Here is a 25,113-nt window from a genome sequence, read left to right as displayed (position 1 = left end):
TCGGGATTGAACCCACGACTCTTTGGTCTGCGGGCCGACGCTCTAACCGCTGAACCAAACTGGCCGGGCAAAATAAATGTTCTTCTGCCCTGGCCGGTTTGGCTCAGCGGTTAGAGCGTCGACCTGCGGTCCTGAGAGACCCGGGTTCGGTTCCCGCTAAGGGCGCGTGCCTCGGTTGCAGTTTGTCCCCGGCCCTGGTCGGTCGTGCGGTGGCAGCCACTTGATGTGTTCCTTTCACATTGATGTCTCTCTCTCTCTCTCTGTTCTTCTCTCTCCCTCCCACTCTACCTGAACAAAAAAATGAGAAAATGTCCTCGGGTGAGGATAACAAGTAAATAAATAAATAAATAAATAAATAAATAAATGTTCTTCATAGAGAATTTTCATAAAAGAATCTTTACAGTCTAGAAAGTGACTGCAAAGTATTTAAAAGAATAAGTGGAAAGTTTTCTTTCCTGTGACACTTGCCAGGGAAGAGACCTCTGTCCTGCTGTGCTTCTCTGTATTATTGCAGCGCTGATTTATGGCGCTATTCAAATGGTCTCAGTCTATTAGGCGTCCCTAAATGGTTCTTAATTAAGCCCTTTAAAATAAACTCCAGGCCACTTATAAATTCAGAGAGAAGCCAAATTAAAGTATGGGTGAAATCTGATCAGTACAAGCAACATCAGGGTAGTCCTGTGCCCACATCACCAGGGTGTCATCCAGCATCGTGCAGTAAAAACATGAATCTACACACACCGGCAACCATGCTCAACACTGAGGCTGACGGTGACTTCGGAAGCCAGAGAAACACAATTTACAATTACCTGATGTTTTCATAACAAGCTGAGATCTAGAAACTCTTCATCTGTCACTACTTTCTTTGCTCATTTAAATCACTGACTTTCCACCAGGCTTTTAATATCTGATGACTCAAAAGCCAACACTTGGAAAAGGGACTTAAATTATGCCCCCACCCCACCAATTTTGTTACTGTCCATTTAGAAAAATCCCTCGTTTTCTTCCATTCTCCCACCTCCCTGATGGTCTAAAACAATCTATTTCTTAATAAAAAGTATTATATGTTAATGATGAGTATTATGAGTATAACTGCTAGATGCAATTATAGGAAGAGAAAGGGAAAAACAAAGCACTATGTTCTCTGGCAAAGCTTATATACAAAATACTTTGTCATACCTTTAGCAAATAAAACAGAAATGATGCGGCCGGGATAAGCTACAGAAAGGTGGCGCAGCACCTCCCAACACCCGCCCCCCAACACGCTGACCAGGTCGGGCTGCGCACTCGGGCTGCGCTCACCTCGCTGCTCCTCCGCAGCTGCTCCTCCTTCGTCTGACTCGCCTGCAAAGCCTGTTCCGTTCGGCGGGAATTTTGCTTCAACTCTTCCAGTTTTTCTTCTAGCTGGTTCTTTCCTGATGTGACCTCCAAAGAGAAAATAAGGCCAAGGTTCCATTTTCTGTCCTTTCCTTTACTCTTGTAACCCTTTCTTCTTCAATAAGAAAGTCACAAATACAAGAACTGATGCCACCCGTGCTGGCTGCATCTCTTACGGAGAGGGACGGGGTGACTGCGAGCTCTGAGTCCCCTGGCCGCTGGCGGTAAACGGACTGAGGGAGAGGTGAGGGGCAGGAAGACAGGGGGCTCGGACAGTAACCAGGAGGGAGGTGATGAGGTCTGAGACCGACACAGCACTGGACATGGTGGACGCAGTCACATTCAACAGAACACAGACCGACATAGTCGCGCTTGCCCTTAGCAGGGAGCTAAGGAGCACACGCAGGGTTTCTGGGGGGGCTGACAACTCCATCCCGACACGGATAATGGTTATAAGCCAGCATGCCTGATAATAACTTATCGATAAACATTCATTCTATACAGATTTTACGTTTGAACATAAAAAAAGTTTAAATGTACTCGCTGTATGACGCACACACATATACACAAATACATACAAATGCACGTAAATAAAGGCAGAGTCCGCAGTTTTCGGTGGATAACTTTGAGGTGTGAAAGGAAAGAAAGAGTTGAAGATGACGGGGAGCTTTAGGGCTCAGCAACCTGAAGACCAGAACTAATATTTACTGGGATGAGAAAGACAAAAGGGGGAGCAAGTTTGAAAAAGCAGCTGGAGTCCCATCATTAACACGTTCAGTGTGCGACGCCTGCTAGAAATGCGAGTGGAAACGCCAGTACACCCGCAAGTCTCAGGTGCAGAACAGATCGGGCTAGAGATACAAATGGGAGCCATCACCACACAGATGCAACATGAAGACCTAAAACTGGACGACAGCACTTTTGAAGTGAGTGTTAAGCAAACTGATTATCAGTTTCAGTGCTTTGATTATTTGAGGGCATAAATGCTGGGGTACAGCTCCCACCCAGTGACATGACCAAGAACCAGAGTATCAGACCTCCACACTTTCAGATCTGAGAACCTCACTCACTATCCTCTTCTCTAATTGAGAACCAGACCCACACAGGTCCGGTCTGCTCTCCCGTTTGAGGAGAGGACCGTGAGGATAGCACACTTCTCCTTCCAAGCATCCCAGCCGTGGTACAGAAACAGCAGGCGCAAGGAGGTGCGGCGGCGCCTACCTTGTCCAGCTCGGCCTGCAGCAGGTTGCGCGCGTTCTTGGCCTGCTGCAGCTCCTGCGTGAGCCTGGCTCGCATCTGAGTGCACTCCTGGTCCAGAGTCTGGAAGGAGCGCTGCTGACGGCACAGCTCCTGAAAGGCAAAGGGCACACCGTCGCGCTGCCGAGGGTTCCCAGGCGGATTCCAGGGCGACAGACATCCCACAGGACATGCGATGAGGGAGCCGAGCAGCCATCCCCTTCAGGATGGACAGGGAGCTGAGCACCGGTCCCAGTCATCCACTCCGGGTCTCCGAGGGCCAGGGGAGGAGCCAGCCTGTTTCCGCCTCTTCCCCCTCTTAAACCAATCATCTGTTTTGACGTGTTCAGGGGCAAAAAAGAGCTGCAACCATCACAATTCAGCTGAGAAGTCGAATCCACTCATAAAATGGGGTTTAAAATTTCAGATACCATACACCACTTACAACTGAGAATGATACAAAGTATACGTCACCAGTAAACTTGGATAAGCACATAAGGATACCAGAGCAACATTCCCAGTCGCTTTTTTTTTTTTTAAGATATGTATGTGTGCTTGTGTTTTTGGTGCTTGTTTTGGGGTTTATTTTTCCTCCCTACCACCCTCCTGCTGCACCAGGGATTGCCAGCTTTGGCACTACCCGTATTTTGGGCTGGGGACAATGCTTTATCTAAGAGACTGTCCATTGTAGGATGTTTCCCAGCAGCCTTGGCCCCTAGCCAGGAAATGCCAGTAGCCCCCGCTCCCCTACCTCAGTTGTGACAAAAAATGCCCCCCGATATTGCTAAATAGCCCCTGAGAGGCGGAAAAAAACAATCACCCCTGGTTGAAAACCACTGTTCTAGACTATAAAACCCAAGGTCACAGTCGCCCCTTACACCCAGGAACTAGCAAAGTGCCTGGTGTCTTATTTGTTCAAGAAATAAGAGCTATCATATTTAAACACTTGTGTTATTGGGGGTTCACTCCGTAAGTTCTACAAATGTCTCAGCACTATGTTGTACACCTGAAACTAATGTCAACTGAAATTTTTTTAAAAATTAAGAAATATATATTTAGCTCTCACCAGTGTAGCTAAGTGGTTAGAGTACCCGCCTGTGCACAGAAGTGTTGCAGGTTTGATGCCCAGGTCAAGGCACCTGCGGGAGGCAACCAATTGATGTCTCTCTTTCACATGAATGTGTCCCTCTCTCCCCCTCCTTCCTCTCTAAAATAAATGGAAAAAATATCCTCAGGTGAGGATTACAGTGTGTGTGTGTACATATTTTTTTCTTTCTTTTTTTAAATGCACAGTTGGGCCCTGGCCAGTTTGGCTCGGCGGTTAGAGCGTCGGCCTGCGGTCCAGGGAGACCCGGGTTCGGTTCCCGCTAAGGGCATATACCTCGGTTGCAGTTTGTCCCCGGCTCTGGTCAGTCGTGCGGGTGGCAGCCACTCGATGTGTCCCTTCACGTCGATGTTTCTCTCTCTCTCTGTTCCTCTCTCCCCCTCCGACTCTACCTCAACAAAAAATAGAAAAAAAAAAAAAAAATGTCCTCGGGTGAGGATAAAAAAAAAAATTAAATGCACAGTTGGTTATAATTCCCCCAGGAGGCGGGGTTATTTCCTCTGGGTAGCTCTCTGCATCTCCTCCGTTGTTTACAAGTAGTTCTGGGGAGACAGACAGCGGAGGGATACACAGTGTAGCGAATGTATGAGGCTGGGTCTGACCAAGACGAGCTCCGGTTTGTGGTCAGTCTTACTGGGAGCCTCCGACCCCCAAACCGTGCAGCACACGTCTGGGTGAGCTCCCCTCCCCGGGCAGCTAGCTGCACTCACCGAAGGGCACCCTCAGCCCCTTGTCCGCCAGCGCCTTTCCCCACTGCGCCCGCTAGGTTCTAACCCGCGCCAACCCACAGGCTTCCAAACAGCCCGAGAATGCAACAGTTTCCTTCACAGCGGAGAGTGTTGGAAAGAAGAAATACGACCTTTTCCTCCTCGGGATAGAAATCTCAAACAAATCAGAAGACATGGGTAAAAAAGAACATTCTGTCTCCTGGATTCCTTCTCTGATCAACCACGGAAAGAGGGGAAAGTATGAAGGAAAACACAGTGACCTTTTCCTCTGGTAGCATTTCCCCAGAACAACCCACACGATCAGAAGTGATCTTCTCCCCGGGAAACTGACCCCCCAACGAGCTCCTCGGGGCCTGTTCACTGTACCTCTTGAGACTCCTTCTCCTTTTCCTTGAGTTTCTGTTCCAGAGAGCATCTGGCACTCTCTGCATTTTGTCTCTGACAGCTCAGATCTTCGGTCAGTTTTTTCAGCTTCTGCTCCAGTGCAGTACACTAGCGACAAATTAAAATGCACAACACAAAACAAAATGAGGTAAGGAAAGAAGTGATATTTTGAACTTTAGAAAACTGAGCCCTGAGTTCTGGTTCAAGTGCATCATTGCGTTTTGACATTTTTATTTCACAAAACGTTGGATTTAAAACTATTCGCCATATACCAAAACCACTATAATTATTTGGGGACACATAACATTTATGCTGGGGAAACAGCAGCAAGGATGGGAAGCCTTAGACCTTTTACTACTTCATAATTTGTGCTGTGAAAAAAGAAATTGGCGAGTCTGAATAAATACCCATCTAGCATCTCGCTGCATGGATCTGAGGTTAAAATGCGGTGAGGTGGACCTGTGCACTGTAGAGGCTGTGAACTACCCAGCAGCCCCATTACCCTCACAGGGTCGAGGTTCGAGCCTAACAGACTGTGGGAGCCGGTCAACGCCGAAATGCGTCTGTCCACAGAGCTCTCACAGTGCCACTGTGAGTGTCAGGGGGTTCAGAGCACCCGAATGTTTGTAAACAAGCTGCCATGAGCAAAGAAACTACTTCTGCCTTTTTCATAGCCAATTTTCCTTATAATGTTTTTTTAAACATGGGCTACATCAACATTTAAGATGCTCTTCTAAAATTAAATGGGAACAAAATGGTCTGAACTCTGAGCACTGAAACCCATTCCTCTCTCTCCCCTGTGGTGGTCACATCTCCCACCTGCCCCCACAAACAACTCTGAATAGCCAGGGAAGAAAGAGAATACGTCATTTGGGTCAGAGAGAACGCCTTGGTCCAAAGAGAAATGTGCCCCAATTGGGCAAATCTCTCTACTAATGTATTTTCCTGAGACTCATGATAGTCTAATTTAGAACTATTTAAAATATTAGAAACTTAACAGAGAATTCAGAGGAAAAGAAAACACTATATGAAACTTTCCCAGAAGACCAAACACCAATTATTAACTAAGCAAACATGAAAAGAGCAATGCTGGTCATTAATGACTGAATGATTTTACAAATATCAGGAGTCTAAAAATATCAAACTCAGAAAAATATTGAGCCAGTGGTTCAAATTAATCCACTGTCATTATCCTTAAGCTTCCTGAATTTTTAAATTCCCAAGGAAAAGTGTTACGAAAATGATTTACAATAAGTATGAAATCAATAAATATTTATTGCAAGCCTCCTATATGTCAAGCACTGTGAAAACAAGTCAGATAAAACTCATTGCCCACGCGGTCCAACATTTTGATGGTTGACAATCTCAGGGAAAATACCTGACACTTGCCCTGGCAGGTGTGGCTCAGTTGGTTGAGCATCACCCCATGCACTGAAAGGTTACTGGTTCGATACCCGGTCATGGTACATGCCAGGGTTGCAAGTTCCATCCCGGGTGAGGGGCATGCAGGAAGCAGCCGATTGATGTTCTGCTGTCACATCAATGTTTCTCTCTCTCTCCCTCTCCCTTCCCCTCTCTCTAAAAATCAATTTTTAAAAATCTTAAAAAAAAAATACCTACAAAAACCACCCATGCTTGGCAGGCATTGTGGATGAATGAACCCTTGGCGCCCTCTGCTGGCCCTCCTTCAAACTGCAACTCATTCCATTCAAGGATCTCAGGATCAATTTTTTCTTACTAGAAACAGTAGGTTAAAGAAGAGCTTTCAGGAGGTATTTATATTTTATTTTAAAAACTTTCAGTGAGATTCTGATATTGATGATGCACAATCCATGTAAGAGTAGCTGACCACTAGGTGTCATGAATGTTCCATAATGTTCTAAAACAGTGTCCAGAGCTCAAGTCCTTGAAAATATGCGGCACTCTGGGCCTGTTTTTTCCATCTGTAAAATGTGGGTACTAATCTCCAGTTTTGCGGCAAGCCCCAACCCTTTGTTTCTACATGAGTTCAACAGCTTTGTATCCCACAAGGTTCATAAATACTTGGAAAAGAAGCACACTAAAAATAGCTTATGTTCACTAAAGAACATGGTATTGATTTTGGTTAAATTAGTTCCATTTTATTTAATAGGTAATTCTAATGGTAGATCAGGGAAGAGCATCAACAATGCATAATTTGGTTTCAGCAACATATTTGATATGGTCATATTGTCCTTAAGAGGCAAGACAGAGAAAGGTAGACTGAATTTTCAGGTAGGTGGATCACAGCTCATGAAAAAATGGAATTCAGAAAGCACTGAACAAACAAGGCTTAAGAATCTGGAGGGAGCCCTGGCCAGTTTGGCTCAGCAGTTAAAGCGTCGGCCTGCGGTCCGGAGAGACCCGGGTTCGGTTCCCGCTAAGGGCACGTACCTCGGTTGCAGTTTGTCCCCGGCCCTGGTTGGTCGTGCAGGTGGCAGCCACTCGATGTGTCCCTTCACGTCGATGTTTCTCTCTCTCTCTCCCTTCCTCTCTCTCCCTCCCACTCTATCTGTACAAAAAATGGAAAAATATCCTCGGGGGAGGATAAAAAAAAAAAGAATCTGGAGGGATGACTAACAGAAAGAAAGCCAGAGTTATGTTCTCAGCACACAGCACAGCCCTAGTCAAATATTTTAATTCATGATCTGACAGATACGTCAGATGGAATAAGGATTCAGTGATCTTGTCACACCAAAACCAACAACACAAAACATGAAATGATAAGTATAATTCTTATATATAGGAAGGCCTGAGCTGGCAGAAATGCAACTGAAAATGAGTTTAATTGACAAAGAACTCAATGTAACAAAAACTACGAATATTAATATAAGTTCACATGTGGCAAGCACTATGCTAAAGCTTTTATGAAAATTACTTCAGTAATTACAGCAACCCTATGACACAGGCATTATTAACACCATTTTATTGATTAGGCAACTGAAGCTTATACGTTAATTAAATAGCTCCAAAAAAATACAACTGGGATGTGGCAGAGCCAGAACACAAATCCAGGTCTTTCTCAATAAAACAACTCAGACTGCACAAGTTGATCAAGGCAGGCCATGGTTCCACTGACCCTCCACTGTACCCTCACACATTTAATCATCATTTATCAAGAATTTCTCTGTGCACAGCCAGGCAGGTGTGGCTCAGTGGACCGAGCATCATCCCATGGACTGGGAGGCATGATCACTGTATCTCACATTGATGTTACTAGCTCTCTCTCTCCCTCCCTTCCTTTCTCTCTAAAAAATAAAAATAAAAAACATCAATAAAAACATATTTTTTAAAAAAATTTTTTTCTCTGTGCAAAGCACTGCCCCAGAATATCTAAACACTTATTAGAGCTAGCAAAATGACACCAATAGACTGTGATAAATTGTGTGTATATATAATGTAATATCTAGAAAATCACTGTAAGGGCTCGACAAAAAAAAAAAAAACATTCAAAAACACTATAGATAAATAATAATGGAGTTTTTTTTTCATGTTTAACCCACAGGAAATCAGAAAAAAAGAAAACAAATGAAAATTTAAAAGAAACAAGAAAAATAAAATGGCAAACTTAAGCCATGGCCTATCGATGATTACATTAAATGTAAATAGTCTAAATATACTAATTAAAAGATAGTAAAAGAGTAGATTTAAAAATAACACTCAACTGTATGCTGTCTACACAAAACTCATTTTAGGTATAATAATATAGATAGGTTGATAGTAAAAAGATTGAAAAAAATATATCATACCAACATTAATCAATGGAAAGGTGAAGTGGCTATATTACTGTCAGTAATATAGAGTAATATACTCTATTACTGTAGAGTAGAATTCAGAATACAGAAAATTACCAGAGTTACCGAGGGATATTACATAATAAGGATCAATCCACCAAGAGGACACAGTAATCCTAAATGTATATGAACCAAACCACAGTGCTACAAAACATGTGAAGGAAATACTGATAAAACTGAAAGGAGAAATAAACAAATCAACAATTACGGGGTACTTTCAACATCCCTGTCTCAACAACTGATACTAGACAGAAAGTCAGCCAGAATATAGAATAATTCAACACCACCAACAAACAACAGGAGATAATGACAGTTTTAGAACACTACCCAATAACACAATATACATTTTTTCCCCAAGTGCCCATGAGACATATAGCAAGATAGACCACATCCTAGGCCATACAACAAACCTCAACAAATTTAAAAGAATTGAGATTACAGAGTACGTTCTCTAAACATAATGGAGTCAAACTAAAAATCAGTAACAGAAAAAGAAAAGTCTCCAAACACTTGTAAACTAAACAAAATATTTCTAAACAATCTACGGGTCAAAGGAAAACAATTTCTTTAAATACACTGAACTGAATAAAAATTAAAATACAATATATACAAATTTGTAGAACATAGTTAAAGCAGTACCGAGAGGGAAATTTATAGCATTAAAATGTCTACATTAGAAAAGGAAAAAAGTCTCAAATCAATAATCTAAGCTCCCCACCTCAACAACCTAGAAAAAGAGCAAAATAAACCCAAAGCAAGCAGTAACAGAGCAAAAATCAATGAAATTGAAACCAGAAATATAATAAAATCAATGAACCAAAGAGCTGATATATTGGAAATATCAATAAAAGAGCAACAAAAGTAACAAATCTCTAGCAAGACTGACAATAAAAAGACAAGATACAAATTTCAGAAACAGGGAATATCACCTGACATACAGACTTCAAAGAATAATGAAATACTACGAACAATTCTACACAGATAAATTTGACAATTTAAATGAAATGGGCTATTTCCTCTAAAAACACAAACTATCCCAACTCATCCAACATGAAATAATTTTAACAGGCATATAACTATTTTTTTAATTCATAATTTTAAAACTCTCAAAAAAGGAATCTCCAGGCCTAGATGGTTTCATGGAGAATTCTACCAAATGTAAAAAGAAATAACACAAGTTCTACACAATCTCCTCAAAAGACAGAAGAGGAGGAAATGCTTCTCAGTTCATTTTATGAAGCTACTATTACCTCTGATACAAATATCAAAGACAACACACAAAAAAAATCTGACCAGTTTCCCTCATGAATGTAGACACAAAAATCCTTAACTAATTATTAGCAAATAAAATTCATAAATACATAAAAAGAATTATACAGGATGCCAAGTAGTGTTTATTCCAAAGATACAAAGTTCATCTAAGCCCTGGCTGCTTTGGCTCAGCAGTTAGAGTGTTGTCCTGCGGTCCAAAGAGCTGTGGGTTCGATTCCAGTAAAGGGCGCATACCTCAGTTGTGGTTTGATCCCCAGGCCTGGTTGGGGTCATGCAGGAGGTGACCAATTGATGTGTCTCTCTCACATCTCTCTCTCTCTCTCTCTCTCTTCCTCTCTCTTCCTCCTTCCCTCACTTCCACTCTATCTGAAAGTCAATGGAAAAATATGCTCGGGTAAAGATTTAAAAAAAACAAAGTTCATCCAAATAATTAAAAAGCAATCAGTGTAATCAACCAAATTAACAAGGCACTATACTATTTCATAGAACTATGTATGAATCTATAGTTATCTTAAAATTTAAGAAGATTAATTTTTTTAGGAGAGGAGAAACAGTGATGTGAGAGAAAAACACTGATCAGCTGCCTCCTGCACGCCCCTTACTGGTGATTGAGCCCACAACCCAGGCATGTGCCCTGACCAGGAATAGAACCAGGACCTCCTCCATGAGATGATGCTAAGTCCACTGAGCCACACCAGCCAGGTAAGATTAATTTTTTTAAAAGATAGATGGAAAGAACCTGCCCCAGGTAGCAAATTGGAGATATATGCTACAGTGATTTCTACCTACTGCCTTAGAAATTTCTGGGTTGCCCTGGCCAGTTTGGCTCAAAGGTTAAGCGTTGGCCTGCAGACCAGAGAGTCCTGGGTTTGGTTCCTGCCAGAGGCACGTACCACAAAAACAAACAAACAAACAAAAACCACAAATGTAAAACTGCACCTTTAAAAAAAAAAAAGAAATTTCTGGTTTATTAAAATTAAATTCCTGCAGAATGGGGAGGAGGGTGTCTAGGAGGAAACAGGAGAAACATCTGTAACAAAAATAAATTAATAAAAATTGAAAAAAATAAAAAAGTAAATTAAATTCCTTAGACCCAGGCTGGCTGGCTCAGTTGGTTGGAGTGCCTTTCCATACACCAAAAAGTTTTGGGTTGGATTCCCAGTCAGGATACATACCTAGGTTGTGGGTTTGATCCCATCGGGGGTGTACGAGCAACCAATTGACGTTTCTCTCTCTCTCTCTCTCTCTCTCTCTCTCTCTCTCTGAACTCAATAAACGTTTCCTCAAGTAAAAATTGAAAAAAGAAAATCCCTTAGGTCTAACAGTATTAAGTTTACAAGGTTCTCTGTGATTCTGACAATGAGCCAGTGTGGGAACCCCAGGGCTAGAACACAAACAAGGGGGTGCTGGGAGAAAAGGCCTCACCGTGTGGAGAGATGAGGAAGGAGCTCGCAGGATGAGGAGCATGTCAGCAGTAGTCCAAGTAGAGAGTAGGCCAAGCAGCAAGGCACTGGGCCCAGAAATAGATTAGGCCCAGGAGACATCAAATAAGTACAGGTGGTCCTCGAAAATAACTCATTTTTCTCTACACTCGTCCCCATACTATCTGTGACGCCTACATCATTGTTACGTCCCCTATTAAGATGAAGCTCCACGGGGCAATACTTTTTGTCTAATTCCTCCTGATCCATCCCCAAGCCTAGAACAGTGCCTGACATAGTAGGCAGCCTATAAGTATTTGTTAGATGAGCCAGTGAATGAATAACAGAAAAAGGAGAAGACTAGAGAGATAGGTTGGGGTCAAGGCAACAACTCTACCTCCAAAAAACGCTCAAATAACAAGCTTTAGGATTAAATGGATACTAGATCCCAAGAGTAGATCAATTTGATCATAATTCCTAAACGTCTTTTAAAGCTCCATTGCTCTAAGTCTCTTCTATGGGCCAAAAACTGTGGCAGGGGTCGTGTATACATAATCTTTATTCTTCATCCTCTGAGATGTAAGCGATAAGTGACCTGCTCCAGCCCCTCGGCTGGGAAAACAGGCTGTCCAAAATTGACCCCTGATCTACCCAACCCTAAAAGAACTTACTAGTTCAATGGCATCAATACTGCCTAGAATATGTTAATAAGGTTCCTTACATCATTTATTTCATAAATTTAAGTATCACGTAGGCTTTGCATAAACAGTGGAGATTTTTCAGTAACTCATGAAAGTACCTTGGTTGCCGCCTGGTCACACTGCGCTGTGGTTCTCACTAGTTCATCCCTACTTTTATTCAAAAGTTTTTCTTTCTCATTCAATTCCACTTTCGCTTTCTCCAGTTGGAGCTGCAGCTCTTGCCATTTATTCACTTGGCTTTTCATTTCTTTTTCTTGTCCTTGCAGGCGTAGTTCCAACTCACCGATCTTGCTCCTTAGCTCTTAAATCACAAACAAAACCCATGCTTCAGTTACCATGTACTTTTCACGAAAATTTTTACAACTCGATTCAGAATATATCATTTATGTCACTCTGCTCTGAATTCTTTGGTGAGACAAAGATAAGTCAATTCACATTTGCTTAACACAGAAGCTACCCCAATTGGATTCCATTTCAATGTTTAGTCTCTACTGTTATTTATATTCAAATATCCTATCGAAAGCAGGAGAAACAAATTTTCTCATCACAGGGAAGAAAATGCTTTTCTAAAATCCTGAACATTATCTGATCAAGGCTGCAAAAAGTGCATCACATGTAACACCCTTGTATAAATTACCACTCGTTTTGACCTACGGGCAGACTAATATTTGTTGTGTGCCCACATCAATGCAAGTAAGCGATGAGCAGGGGAAAAGTCATCCTCCCCTCTTCTAGGGGAGCTTTACCTCCAGCAAAGATCAAGACAGTGTGAACTTCCTAGTGTGCCAACATTAACAATAATTTTGTCCCCACACACACACAGTGCCGGTTCCAATGGCACTGGCAGCGTGACAGCTCTCACCAGTGAACACTGACAGTGCTTTTCCATATATCAGAGCACTGGAAGTTATCATAGTCTGCAAAGCCGATTCCAAAACACCACCTGGTACCGTTGGCTGTCAGCGGCAGTGCGGTACGGCAGCCAAGGTTACAGGTTTGCTCCCATATGGACAAGCTGGCAGCACAGAGCAAGGCTGTTCTGCGGACACATGCCACACCTCTGGCCCACACTGGCCAGGACACAGGCTTGTTTCATGGGGACAGAAGGAGCCAGATGAGAAGCGTGGGGGGTGTCGCCTGGAACCGGCCTACTCGCCCTGCTTCTGGAAAGACAAGTCCAAGCCATTCATCCTCCTTCTGAAGGCTTCAGGGTCCCAGCTTTTTTGTACAAATAAAGGAACGCTCCAAAATTGTGGTATCTTTTCTCATTATTGAAAAGGCAGTATTTTAACATCACCAGACTGGGATGCTGGCCACTGATGTGTCTAACAAAACACAGAAGCACTTTCTAGGGCTAAAAATGTCTGGAATCACCTCCGAAATTATCTCAGGAAAATTGAAACTCGATTGAGCTCAAAGCCATTACCTTGATTCTGGGCTTTTAATTGATCCAAAAGATGAGGGTTGCTAGAGGGATCACAGAAGCTGCCATTGGCATCTCTCTTCCCTACTTGCAGAGTCGATCCACTCGGCGTCACGTCCTGTTCCCCGGAAAAGTGAGATGCAGAGAAGTCTCTCCTCATCGGAGTTTGCAGAGCGTTGGAAGAAAGGCGACTTGGGGTCTTTTCTTGCTGCCATGAGAAGACAGATGACGAGGCCTGGTGCCGGGCGATGTCCCGGTGATTCATGGTGTTTTGTGGAACAGCCTGGCTCACTTTCTGTTAAGACAGAAGCTCTTTAGAGCCCTTTAGAAAGCAGAATATTCAGGACTACTTTATTTTCAAATAGAACATAAAGCCGTTTCAGGAGGATAGCATTTCCACTGGGTACCAAGAAAGAACATTCATCAAGTCAAGGGAACTAGTCGGTCCCAACACCCAAGTGAGATTTTTTATTGCTCAGACTTCACCATGGAAGGGTCAAGCCAGTACCCCTGAGGCCCAATACATTTCACACCGGCTGTTTTTGTATTTACTTTACATCTCTCAAACACATGAGTATATTCCCTACAATTTTGAATTCTGAAATTTGATTGGAGGTGAGGGGCTGTCCTTGGTCACACCCCCACCCCCAGTAGCTCTGCACGAAGAGAATCAAAATTCAATATTACGTTAAAGAACTCTTTCAAGAATCTCTCTTTCCATCATAACACTCCCCCCAAAAGGTCCTACGAGGTATTTTATGTGCTATAATCTATGCGTATGGCTTTTCTAATGCTCTGTATTCTTTCCACCTCCATGCTGACAAACAGAGAGGCGGCTGGTGATGCGACACTTGGTTTTCACAGCCCGGCTCTCTTGCCACGAGGGAGGGCCCACGTTCATGGAGACCCCCACGCCTCCACAAATGACTCTGGGAATCGAGGCTGGGGCAGAACTGGTACGAATGACTGAGCTGGATAACAAAGCACATAGTATTTCTAGGACAAACCAGAGAATCACTGTTTACTTTCTATTCATCTTGATAAACAACGCTGTTGTCACTTACGAAAATCCTGGCCGCTCCAAAACAGGGGTTAAAGGCACAAAAAGAATTAAAACTGTTAACTCTCTAATACGTACTTTTGATCCTCAATATTTCAGGTAGCTACGCATAAATTTGGCCTTCAATTGTTTGCAAAATTGTGCCATCTTATCAAGTTCTTATGTTTAGCGGAAATACGCCATTAAGTGCCAAAATGGGCTTTTTTAAGCAAATAATACCATGTGAGCAGATATGCTCACAATGAAGTTGAAGACCCTTGTCAGCAACATACTTAAAAGAACTGGGGAGACTACTGAAAACATTCTCCTCTGAAATAAACATTTCATAAATAAGGATCCCCAAACCCCCTGTCCCCGGCAGCAGTCACCACTGTCCACTTTGTCCAGGTGACACACCAGTAAATGTCAGGAATGACTCTGGTCCTACCCTCTCCACACGTTTCTTATCAGTAGGTCTTAATAGGGAAATAAATATATAGCTTCAGTTTCCATGGAATTCGGTGAACATTCAACATTTGGGGGATAAAGCAATCTATTGCCCACTCTATTTTATTCATTCTTCACCTATTTTTAAATTAAGAAATATCATAACCAAGGAGCCAAGAATCTCATTCTCTCGGGGTAAGGAAGTGCCCAGCCCCGCGTAGACAGCTTTGCCACCCTCCCTGGCTGTGCGCTGTGGTGAGCCCTCTGCTTACCGCACCTTTGCCTGCAAAGCTTTCACTTCCGCCTCCAACCTTCTTCGCTCTTCCACTTCCCTGTTATATTTCTCTTTCAGATCTTCGTACTTGGAACCTAAGCACAGCCAAGACGACACAGCTGTACTCCGATCACTGATTTCACGAAGGAACTCATCACACATGAGTATTAATCACAACAGTTGAGAAACGAGCATCTTAGTGCACCAGAAAGAGCTTTTTGGTTAAGGCAGCAGATACGAACAAGTTACTCAAATATCGAAATCCATGGAAACACAGGTGTTTGGAATATTCTGAAACTGGATTGTTTTTGAAACACACCACAGGAGGACAAAGTGAAAAGGGTGAGCCAGCCAATAAGCCTGCCTACCCCAACGTGTTTCTGCAGAAATTTAGAAGAAGCTGGCAACGGTGAAGACATGGAGGTCATTAAGGTCCCTGAAAATGGCTACAGGAAATCTTAATGAGATGCATCTTCACAAGAATGAGCTAATTTTTTAAAGCTTCACTATAATTAGTGCCGACAACTTGGTGGAATTTCTACATGTTAGTAAAAAAAAAAAAAAATTGTTTTAAGTCCTGGCCAATGTAGCTCAATTGGCTGGAGCCTTGTCTTGTACACTGAAAGGTGGCAGGTTCAATTCCCAGTCAAGGCACATAGCCCGGTTGTGGGATTGGTCTCCAGTTGGGGGCTTATGGGAGGCAAACTGATTGATGTTTCATCCTCTCTTTAAAATTAATAAAAAGCGCCCTGGCCAGTTTGACTCAACAGTTAGAGCGTTGGCCCGCAGACCAGAAAGTCCTGGGTTCGGTTCCCACTAGGGGCACGTACCAAAAAAAACCATATATATATCAATAAAAAGCATATCCTTGAGAGAGAAAAAAAATTTTTTTTTAATCCTCACCTGAGGATATTTTTCCATGTATCTCCAGAAAGAGTGGGAGGGAGGGTGGGAGGAAAGGGTGGGAGGGGGAGGGAAGAGGGGGAGGGAGAGAGAGAGAGAAACATAGATGTGAGAGAGACACATCAACTGGTTACCTCCTACACGACCCCGACCAGGGCCGGGGACTGAACTGCAACCGAGGTACGTACTCCTGACCAGAATCGAACCCGAGACTCTTTGGTCTACAGGCTGATGTTCTAACTGCTGAGCCAAAGCAGCAGAGTGAAAAAAAAATTTTTTAAATAAAAAACATAAAGACTTATTAACCTGATAGCTAACTATAGTTCAACTGATAAACAAATGTATATGTTATAGCAAGTAGTTGAATTTCCTTACATGTCCAGATTAAAAATTGAATTCAAAGTTGAATTAATTCATTTCTTTAGAAGAATTGAAATCTCAATTAAAGAACTATTTATATGGGGGGGGTAGCGGGAACGGGAGGAGGGTGTCAATGGGGGGAAAAGGAGAAACATCTCTAACAATAATAAATTAAGAAAATAAAATAAAAAAGAACTATTTATATGAAGGGAAAAAATCCTTACCGCTGTAATACTGACTTGGTGTTAGTGGAGTTGGAAAAATTTTCTGTGGTGTACTGCACAGATTCAGAGAGACATCTGCAGTCTGTGCAGCTTGTTGGCTTCTTTCAAGTTCAGATTTACACCTGTTACAAAAGGACCCAAGAGAATGCCAAATCAGAGCAGAAGCTACAGAATACTAACACCATACGTTCCCAGGGAGTAATAAGCTAACAAAACCCACCTCTAAGAATTCTTACCACTTCGTTTACCCAATAGACATTTAATAAAAACTGACTTATGTGACAGACATAAACTCACTCTAGTTAGGGAAATAGAAATATAAACCAATAGTTATAATGTAATAAAGACTACAATGAAGATCTATAATACCCACTATAGTACGAGGAAGAGCTGGGAGGTAGGGGATATATTCCAAGTAAATTTTATATTCTAAGCCAAAGAAAGACACAGGGATATATATGAAGAACCCAGCACTTCAGAATATAGGGGGAAGCTGGTATCCCTCAAACATGGGCTGAAATCACAAAAACGGATGGCATCACTTATGTTATCAAGTCAGGACAAAAGCATAGACTTGATATATGTATCACATGTTTTATGATATTTTTAAAACCGGTATAAAAATCAAGTTAACATAATGCGTAAATATATGGCTAAAAAAGTTACAAAGAAATGGGGAGAGTAAGCTCTATGCTGTATGTATGTACAGAATACCCCTACCACTTCAGGGCTGAACGGCTTTCAGAATCAAGCATCCTACGTTAAAAAAAAAAAGGATTCAATTCTTGCAAGTCTCTAATGTCTCCAATTTTAGCTTAACTCAGAACGATAATGAACACTCGATTAGAACGGCTAATGATATGCACCACTCTCTTTGGCCCGGACCAGTCCTCAGAGTAGAGAGTGAAGGAAGTGCCCCAGCCCCAGCCCCAAATTCAGTCTGGGAAGCAGCGGTGCACGAGCTGCAGTGACTGCTCAGCAAATCCACTAATCGCATCGAACTCACAGGCGGTGACAGTCCTGTCCAACAGAAGTGTTCTACTGGCATGGAGGGTAACAGGTGAATTTCATCTTAATGTTTAACTCAGCGTTTTCAACATACTGTCACTTCACCTTGTAATCAGTAAAATATTAATCAGGTATTTTATATTTTTTTACTAAATCTTCAGGGCTCAGAGCACATGTCAATTTGCACGAGCCACATTTGAAGTTGCTCAATAGCCACACATAGCCAGTGGCTACCACACTGGACAGTGGAGGTCCATCTAGAGACTACCAAACGTGTCACACGGTTAGTAATTCTAGAAATGAGTTTTAAAGAACCTTGCGAAATCGGGGTTTTTTTCCCCTCTCAAATTCATCTTATCTTCGTTTTCCTAGCCTTTCGTTAAAAAATAAAAGCTCATTTATTTTAAATATTAAATAAAAGTATACTCTGCTATTATTTTTATAAACCTTTGTTTCTCCTTTCTCTTAGGAAGAAAAAACAAACCACCACCACCAAAGAACACTAAATTAAGCTGTTTTCTACTAAGCTTAACTACACAAGACTGCCAATATTCAACTGTTTTTGATCAACATTTCAAATGGTTCAACCTAACTTTTTCAAGACGTTCTTGAAATGTAATCAGTGGCCACTGCTGGAGAAAATAAGTTCCTGCCCTGCACTTGAAGGTTACCAGTGAGAATTTAAAACCTATATTCAGTAGTTTTTGTAGTCTAGTTTTTATACTCTTAATAATTTTTACATTATAGAAAACTATACTCTTAATAGTTGTTATAGCCTACAGTTTATATAATTTATAAACTTTTATAAACATCTATATTCACATCATAGGAAATAAGACTATTTTAATTTAATTTTTATTTTTTTTATCCTCACCCAAGGACATTTTTCCATTTTTTGTACAGATAGAGTGGGAGGGAGAGAGAGGAAGAGAGAGAGAGAAACATCGACGTGAAAGGGACACATCAAGTGGCTGCCACCCGCACGACCAACCAGGGCCGGGGACAAACTGCAACCGAAGTACATGCCCTTAGCGGGAACCGAACCCGGGTCTCTCCGGACCGAAGGCCGACGCTCTAACTGCTGAGCCAAACTGGCCAGGGCTACCCAGTGTCTTTAATTCCATGGATCTCAGTAGGGATATTGCTTTTCCAAAGCCCCCAGGAACTGCAGAGATGAGACCGCTGATACCAGGCAGGAGAGCGAGGGCCTCTAAAGTACCTTTTGGTTTTAGCTTTTATCATTCCTCATTATGTTGGCAAAATTGCACTATTAGAACAAAAGATACCATTCATAATCCAGCAGTGTTTAGGTCCCACTCAGTTTATTTGGATAATGCCTCTAGTTGTTTAGAGGATTTTTGAAATGGAAAAGTAGTAATAAGCACCTTTTCTAATTGCTCAGATGTGACACTGAAATTGGCAAGTTGACCATATAATGATTAAGATCCCTCTTAGATGGAGATCTCAGTAGGAACCTCTTCTTGACTTGGCTTCCCTCGCTCCCTCCCTCTCCAGCTTAGAGTCCACGGCATAGGACTGCAAGCACTCTCTTCCCAACATCCTCAATCATTCCATGTCTTCTATCCAATTACCCTGGCCCAAAACAATCCTCAATCAATCCTCCTGGTCACCTTAACAGCATTTACATCCCAAATGCTAAATAAAAAAAAAAGGAAATCTTGCAACTCCACAGATGGGTCCTACGATAAATTCCTGGTATCCACCTCAACTGGGCCCAACAGTCCTCATCAGGACAGTTTTATTTATTATTGTATCAAACAGTAACACAGTGTCTGGCACATGAAGCTTAATAAACATATACTGAATGAGTAAGTGAACCAAGTGACCATTTAATGAATTTATATATTACTGAGCTATGCAGTGACAGGATTGAAATATATAAGAATCAATTTTCCTTAGCTCATTGTTTTTTCCATTGGAAAAAAGATAGTGCAATGTACAATTACATCATTAAGGGAAAAGGGAAATGCATTTGATGAATACACATGCAGACATCAGTATAAATACCATTTTAAAAAATTACCTTTTAAGCTCTTGTTCCAGTTTTTCTATTTGTTTTTTGCTTGAACTCAGTTGTCCCTCTTGGAAATTCACCTGTGACTCCTTGACTTGAAGTTCGTGAGAAATCTTCTGCTTAGCCTTCTCCAGATTTTCACATATTTCCATCAAGCTCTGATTCTCCCTTTTCAGGTTTGTGCCCTCTGTTTTTTCATTCTCGACCTAATGGGGATTGTTCAAAAGGAAAGAGGTCTCTTACTTTGTGAACTTAACGAGTATGATTTGTAAATCTGAGCTTAACACTGACGACTAATTTTCTGCGACAGGGCAGTAATAATCAATAGCAATGCTTGATGAATGAAGGTATTTAAATGACCTCCCTTTATTATTTTTTATCCTCACCCGAGGATACTCTTCCATTTGTCTTCAGATAGAGTAGGAGGGAGAGGGACACATCGGCTAGCCACCTCCCGCACGAACCCGACTAGGCCGGGGACTAACTGCAACAAGGTCCATGCTCATGATCAGGATCGAACCCGAGACTCATTAGTCCGCAGGCCGGTGCTCCAACCACTGAGCCAAAGCGGCCAGGGCTAAATGACCTCCCTTTAAAGCCTCTACAGCAGCAGTTCTCAACCTGGGGGTCGCAACCGCTTTGGGGGTCAAACGACCCTTTCACAGGGGTCGCCTAAGACATAACAGTAGCAAAATTACAGTTATGAAGTAGCAACGAAAATTATTTTATGGTTGGGGGTCAGCACAACACGAGGAACTGTATTAAACGGTCGCGGCGTTAGGAAGGTGGAGAACCACTGCTCTAGAGGGAAACGTTCTAGAAAGCCATGCTTCATATTACCTTTGGTCAGGGCTACACGTCCATCCTGGAAAGAGAGGCTTTAGCATGCTTTCAAGAAGAAAACACCGCCCTGGCCAGTTTGGCTCAGCGGTTAGAGCGTCAGCCTGCGGTCCTGAGAGACCCGGGTTCGGTTCCCGCTAAGGGCACGTACCTCGGTTGCAGTTTGTCCCTGGCCCTGGTTGGTCGTGCGGGTGGCAGCCACTCGATGTGTCCCTTCACGTCGATGTTTCTCCCTTCCTCTCTCTCCCTCCCACTCTGTCTGTACAAAAAATGGAAAAATATCCTCAGGTGAGGATTAAAAAAAAAAAAAAAAAAGAAGAAAACACCAAAAATAATCCCTTATGTCTCCCTTAGCAATTCACTTTCACGTTTGACTGCTAAAGCCAGTTAATTTCACAAAGTGGGAAAGTTTCCCACTAGCAAAAACATTTTAGAAGCAGTAACTGTATCACCACTTTGTTGGTTAGTGAAGAGGTGAGAAGGAAGTACTGTTTACATTTTCATTTACTAGCCCTGAAGAGAGATGAGGTCTGGGAACATCAAGGTGAAAAGCCCACTGTCAAAACGTGATAGCCATTTGGACCACAAAATAGTCTACACTGTGCCCCCCAAATGTAAGCAGGTAAGCAGAAACGACAGAGGATGGAGAAGACGAAGTAATTCAAATTAAAACGACTCAAGAGGAGAGGGGTGGTTACCGCTTAAAGATAGCAAAATCGTTTTTCTCTAAATCGAACAGGCTGAGACGAGACACCTCACCCGAAGAGTGAGTGCACAGGGGGAACACCAGCGTTTCGGGGGTACCTTCTGCTTTTGCTTCTGCAGTGCAGCCTCCAGACTCTCCAGCTGAAACTGCCGTTGCTGCCTTTCTTTCCTCAGCTTGTCCAGCTGTCCTTCGAGCTCTTGAATTTTCTGAAGGGCCCTTGTGGGCAGGCCTTCTTTCCATTCTTCCAAAGCCCAGCTCATTTTGCTCCCCTTTCTTTGCTAGTCACACATCTGTAAATAAACTAAAAAGAATAACCAGACTGTTGGGTTTACTACAGTAAAAGGAAACTTCAAGTCTCAGAGACGAGTGAGTCTACAGAACCACCTCTAAGGATCAGGTTTGGAAACTTCCCATTTCAAAAGATAACCAAGCATAATATCCGTCTTCCCCATCCTTTGCAAGGGGACTACCAACAACTTCGATTGTGAGGTACATAATATGCTTGGCATCCCCTTGCTTTGTTTTCCTCATTTCTCCTTTTTGACCTCTTAGATGGCTACCTGCTTTCCACTGCTCGGTTTCCATTATGCAAAATATGAGTATTTTGCCATAAAGTGTTGGGTGACACATGTCCTATAAACAAATAAAACACACAAGTTATTGTGTAAATGCTCTTCTTTACCCTCTTCACATCGTCAATACCCACTGTCTCTTTCTCCGTTTTCCTCTGGGAGATCCACAACCTGGTCACATCTCCTGGTCATAGTATCTTATGACACAGGTACCCCCTCACCTCCCAAGTAGTTCTCATTTGTTGAATTAATGCATGAGTGAACAAGGCTAGTATCATATACTAGAATCACTGAAAAATGCAGTCAAGTCATGCTCCAGACAGACCTTGACCGGGAAAAAGGTATATAGCCTCAGTGACCAGCTCAGTCACTTACAAGATGTGTGACATTGGGCGTGTCATTTAACTGCTCTGTGCCTTAGTTTCCTCATTTGCAAAATGGGGATGATAATGGTAGCAACTTTCTACAGCCTTAGAACACTTTTTCATTTCTACATTTCAGCCTATGGTAACAAGATAGAAGTGGCCTACCTCCTCCTCAGACACATCTTAGGACATTTAAATCAGCTGGGAGAAAAAGCATGGCGATTGTTCTTTATTTGCTAGCCTTTAGCCCTTAAGTGGGGGGTGGAAAGCATTCATTGCAGTTATTTTGGCAATGAGGGGAGAATTTTTTTTTACCATTTTAGTGTTTTGTTTCAATCCACTTTATCAATGAAAATTTTTTAATCAGAACAACAAACAGTTGATGAAAATACTAAGAATCATAGATAAAGATTTTCAATTAAGAGAAGTCTTTGCTTCTGGGAAAACAATTCAGATTTCAAGCTTTGGAAAACTGTGTTTTCTCTGCCAGTTGAACTTGTTTTGCTTCCAGATGTCAGTTCTTTGAACACAGCACCTTAAACCCCAGTCCGATTTGCCCAAAAATCTCATGAATGGAGTCTCAAGCCTCTTCACCAACAAAGGACAATTACACTGGCCCGACAGGCTGCTCTGTCCATTCCAATCTAGCGTGCTCATTCAGGGATGGGGGTACTGTCCCAGAGGCATACCCCATGACTGACCTCAGCAATTCTGCCAGTCACTGAAATCATTACATCAAGACGCCATAGCCAACAAACAACAAAAAAGAGCAAATCAGAAAAAATCAGGTTATAAAATAAGCAAGATGGATGGGCAAGTTGGATGCTTTTCCTTTTCAAAATCTAAGATATCGGTATAAAATGATCAGAGCAACTACCAGACTGAAGCTAATTTTGATCAGAGCAGACTGGCTGGGTAAGGTATCAAGAATCTGTATGAAGCCACTAGGGGAAAAGAACCAAAACATATGTAACCCTCAATAGCAAGAAGTAAGGGGCAAAGGATTGGGGGGGGGGGGGCGGGGACGTGGGGAAGAAAAGCCCTGGAAGTCACGGTTCCTGTACAGAGTGTTTGCAGGACTATTGTCCCTTCCAGAAAATTCTCTTTCTATCTCAGACGCGTGGAGGTCACACTCCATGACCGAATCACCCAACCCCGTAAAGTGCCCGAGGAAGCCCTTGGGTGACGTGCGACTCGTTTTTTAAGCCTTCCCGCGTTTCCACCAAGAAACCCGAGCTCCTGCCCACTGTTGCCACCGCCGACCGAGCTCCAGGATGGGACTCGGGTCCTCTATTTTCTGGGTCCTCGTAACACAGAGCCAGGTGCACAAGTGCGTCCACGTCAGGTGCAAGTGGACAGCGAAATGCTCTCGCGGCTAACGATCAGCACAGCAACCAGCCGCCACCCAGACCGAAACCCACGCTGGCATCTCCTCCGCGCAACAAAGGACCCACGTCCACGTATCAAGTCGGAGCCACTGGTTCCTGCAGTCGGAGATACCTGCCGATCTCCCATTCTTTTACCTTCCACTCCTGGAAACCACTGCCCCAAAGTGCGAGCGCATGACCCCGCAGGGTCTCGGGACACTAGGGGAGCCCAGCTCCACCGGGACCAGATTCTCCAGCCGAGCCTGGCAGGGGGCGGGCCGCTGCACCGCCAGGGCCCGGGGCGCCACCCCACAGGCACCCCCTCCCGCCAGTCCCGGGCAGAAAGCCAGCGGCTCCCCCGCGCCCGCCGCGGTGCCGGGACCCACGCAGGACGCTCACCTCGCCGGCCGCAAAGGGAAAACAGCCCCTCAAAGAGGCAGGTTCTAGCGCGGCCTCCGCGGCTCGGAGCCCAGATTCCAATTCAAACTGCCCGCGGCCGCCACCCGTTTTCGATTCGCCCGCTTCCGGTCTCGACTCAAGTCGCCTCCGAGCCTATTGGTCGCTGTAAGCAGCGGCGAGCCAATCCGCTCTCGCGCACTCGGACTGCCGCCTTTGATTGGTCACTTCGGATGGATTTAAAAAATCAAGCCCTCACCACGTGAGGAGCCGGCGCTGGAGTCCCAGAGCATTTTTTTTGTTGTTGTTGGGGGCGGGGCGGGAGGCGGAGACCACGTGCTTTAGGCGGAGGAAGTTTTGAACCGCTTTTTCTGCCAAAGCCGGGGAACCCCGCCGCTGATTAGGAGGGTGCGGTCTATCGTCTGCAGCCAGCAGGAGCGTGCTCTCTGGTGAAAACAGTTAATGCTGCTCATACATTTCTACTTATGTATTAAATACGTATGTAATTTAGGGCATAGAGACTTGGTGCTCTGCTTGCCATGCGTTCTTCATCCAGTGTCATTCTTAACAGTTCTTTCAGGTACGTCTTATCATTTTATGTCAAAGTTAGCTGAAGCACACAGAAGCTACTTAATTTGGAATGGAACCTGGAACAGGCAGGCCCTCTTAACCACTGTACTCTATTGATCATATTCTTTTTTTTTTTTTTTTTTTTGGACCCCTCCCCCTCTGCTCTTCGTAGGCCCCCGCCTATTGATCATATTCTAAAGAGTGATTCTGAACACTTGTTAACTGGGATTCCACAGGAGGACAATTGTAGCCAGAAGAATCTCCAAAATCATGTAATCTCTCCTTTTTATGAAACCCACTGTTTTGTGTGTGTGTGTGTGTGTTTGTGTACTTGTTTTATTTCCTTGTTCCACTAAAAAGAAGCTTCTTAAGGCAGGAAAAAAACAATGAATTGTTAAATTACTGTGTCTCTGATGAAGTTGTGCTGCTCAGTGGACTCCAAACTTTCTGTAAAATCTCTACCCTTCCTTGGAGGTTAGCATAACCCATACATCCCCTTTCCTTTCACCGAAATTCTGCTCTTTCAGAACCCAATTCAAATGCCACTT

The 25,113-nt window shown here is 43.1% G+C and overlaps 1 protein-coding gene across 8 annotated transcripts in view; it reads right to left on the bottom strand.

Moving 5' to 3' along the window:
• CENPF (centromere protein F) overlaps window positions 1–21,931 on the bottom strand; it is a 56,749-nt gene extending 34,818 nt beyond the window's left edge. For 3 of the 8 annotated variants that reach the window (XM_036272241.1, XM_036272237.1, XM_036272244.1), the window contains exons 1-10: window positions 21,856–21,931; window positions 21,394–21,596; window positions 19,759–19,955; window positions 16,707–16,828; window positions 15,223–15,314; window positions 13,463–13,754; window positions 12,135–12,337; window positions 4,813–4,938; window positions 2,599–2,727; window positions 1,303–1,425 (exon numbers count right to left, since the gene is read on the bottom strand). In XM_036272241.1, coding sequence (XP_036128134.1) covers window positions 1,303–1,425; window positions 2,599–2,727; window positions 4,813–4,938; window positions 12,135–12,337; window positions 13,463–13,754; window positions 15,223–15,314; window positions 16,707–16,828; window positions 19,759–19,955; window positions 21,394–21,555 — 1,446 coding nt within the window. In that variant the 5' untranslated portion in view covers window positions 21,556–21,596; window positions 21,856–21,931. Of the gene's footprint in view, window positions 1–1,302; window positions 1,426–2,598; window positions 2,728–4,812; window positions 4,939–12,134; window positions 12,338–13,462; window positions 13,782–15,222; window positions 15,315–16,706; window positions 16,829–17,712; window positions 17,822–19,758; window positions 19,956–21,393; window positions 21,597–21,855 lie in introns of those variants that run through there. The other 5 variants (XM_036272239.1, XM_036272238.1, XM_036272240.1 and 2 more) reach the window with 5 other exon arrangements.
• Window positions 21,932–25,113: the final 3,182 nt, after the last annotated feature.

The sequence above is a fragment of the Molossus molossus genome, unplaced genomic scaffold (genome assembly GCF_014108415.1).
Source record: "Molossus molossus isolate mMolMol1 unplaced genomic scaffold, mMolMol1.p scaffold_m16_p_20, whole genome shotgun sequence".
In the NCBI taxonomy this organism is placed as follows: Eukaryota; Metazoa; Chordata; class Mammalia; order Chiroptera; family Molossidae; genus Molossus; species Molossus molossus.
Note: the sequence above shows the minus strand (reverse complement) of the source record. Positions and strands in the feature narration are given on the sequence as shown.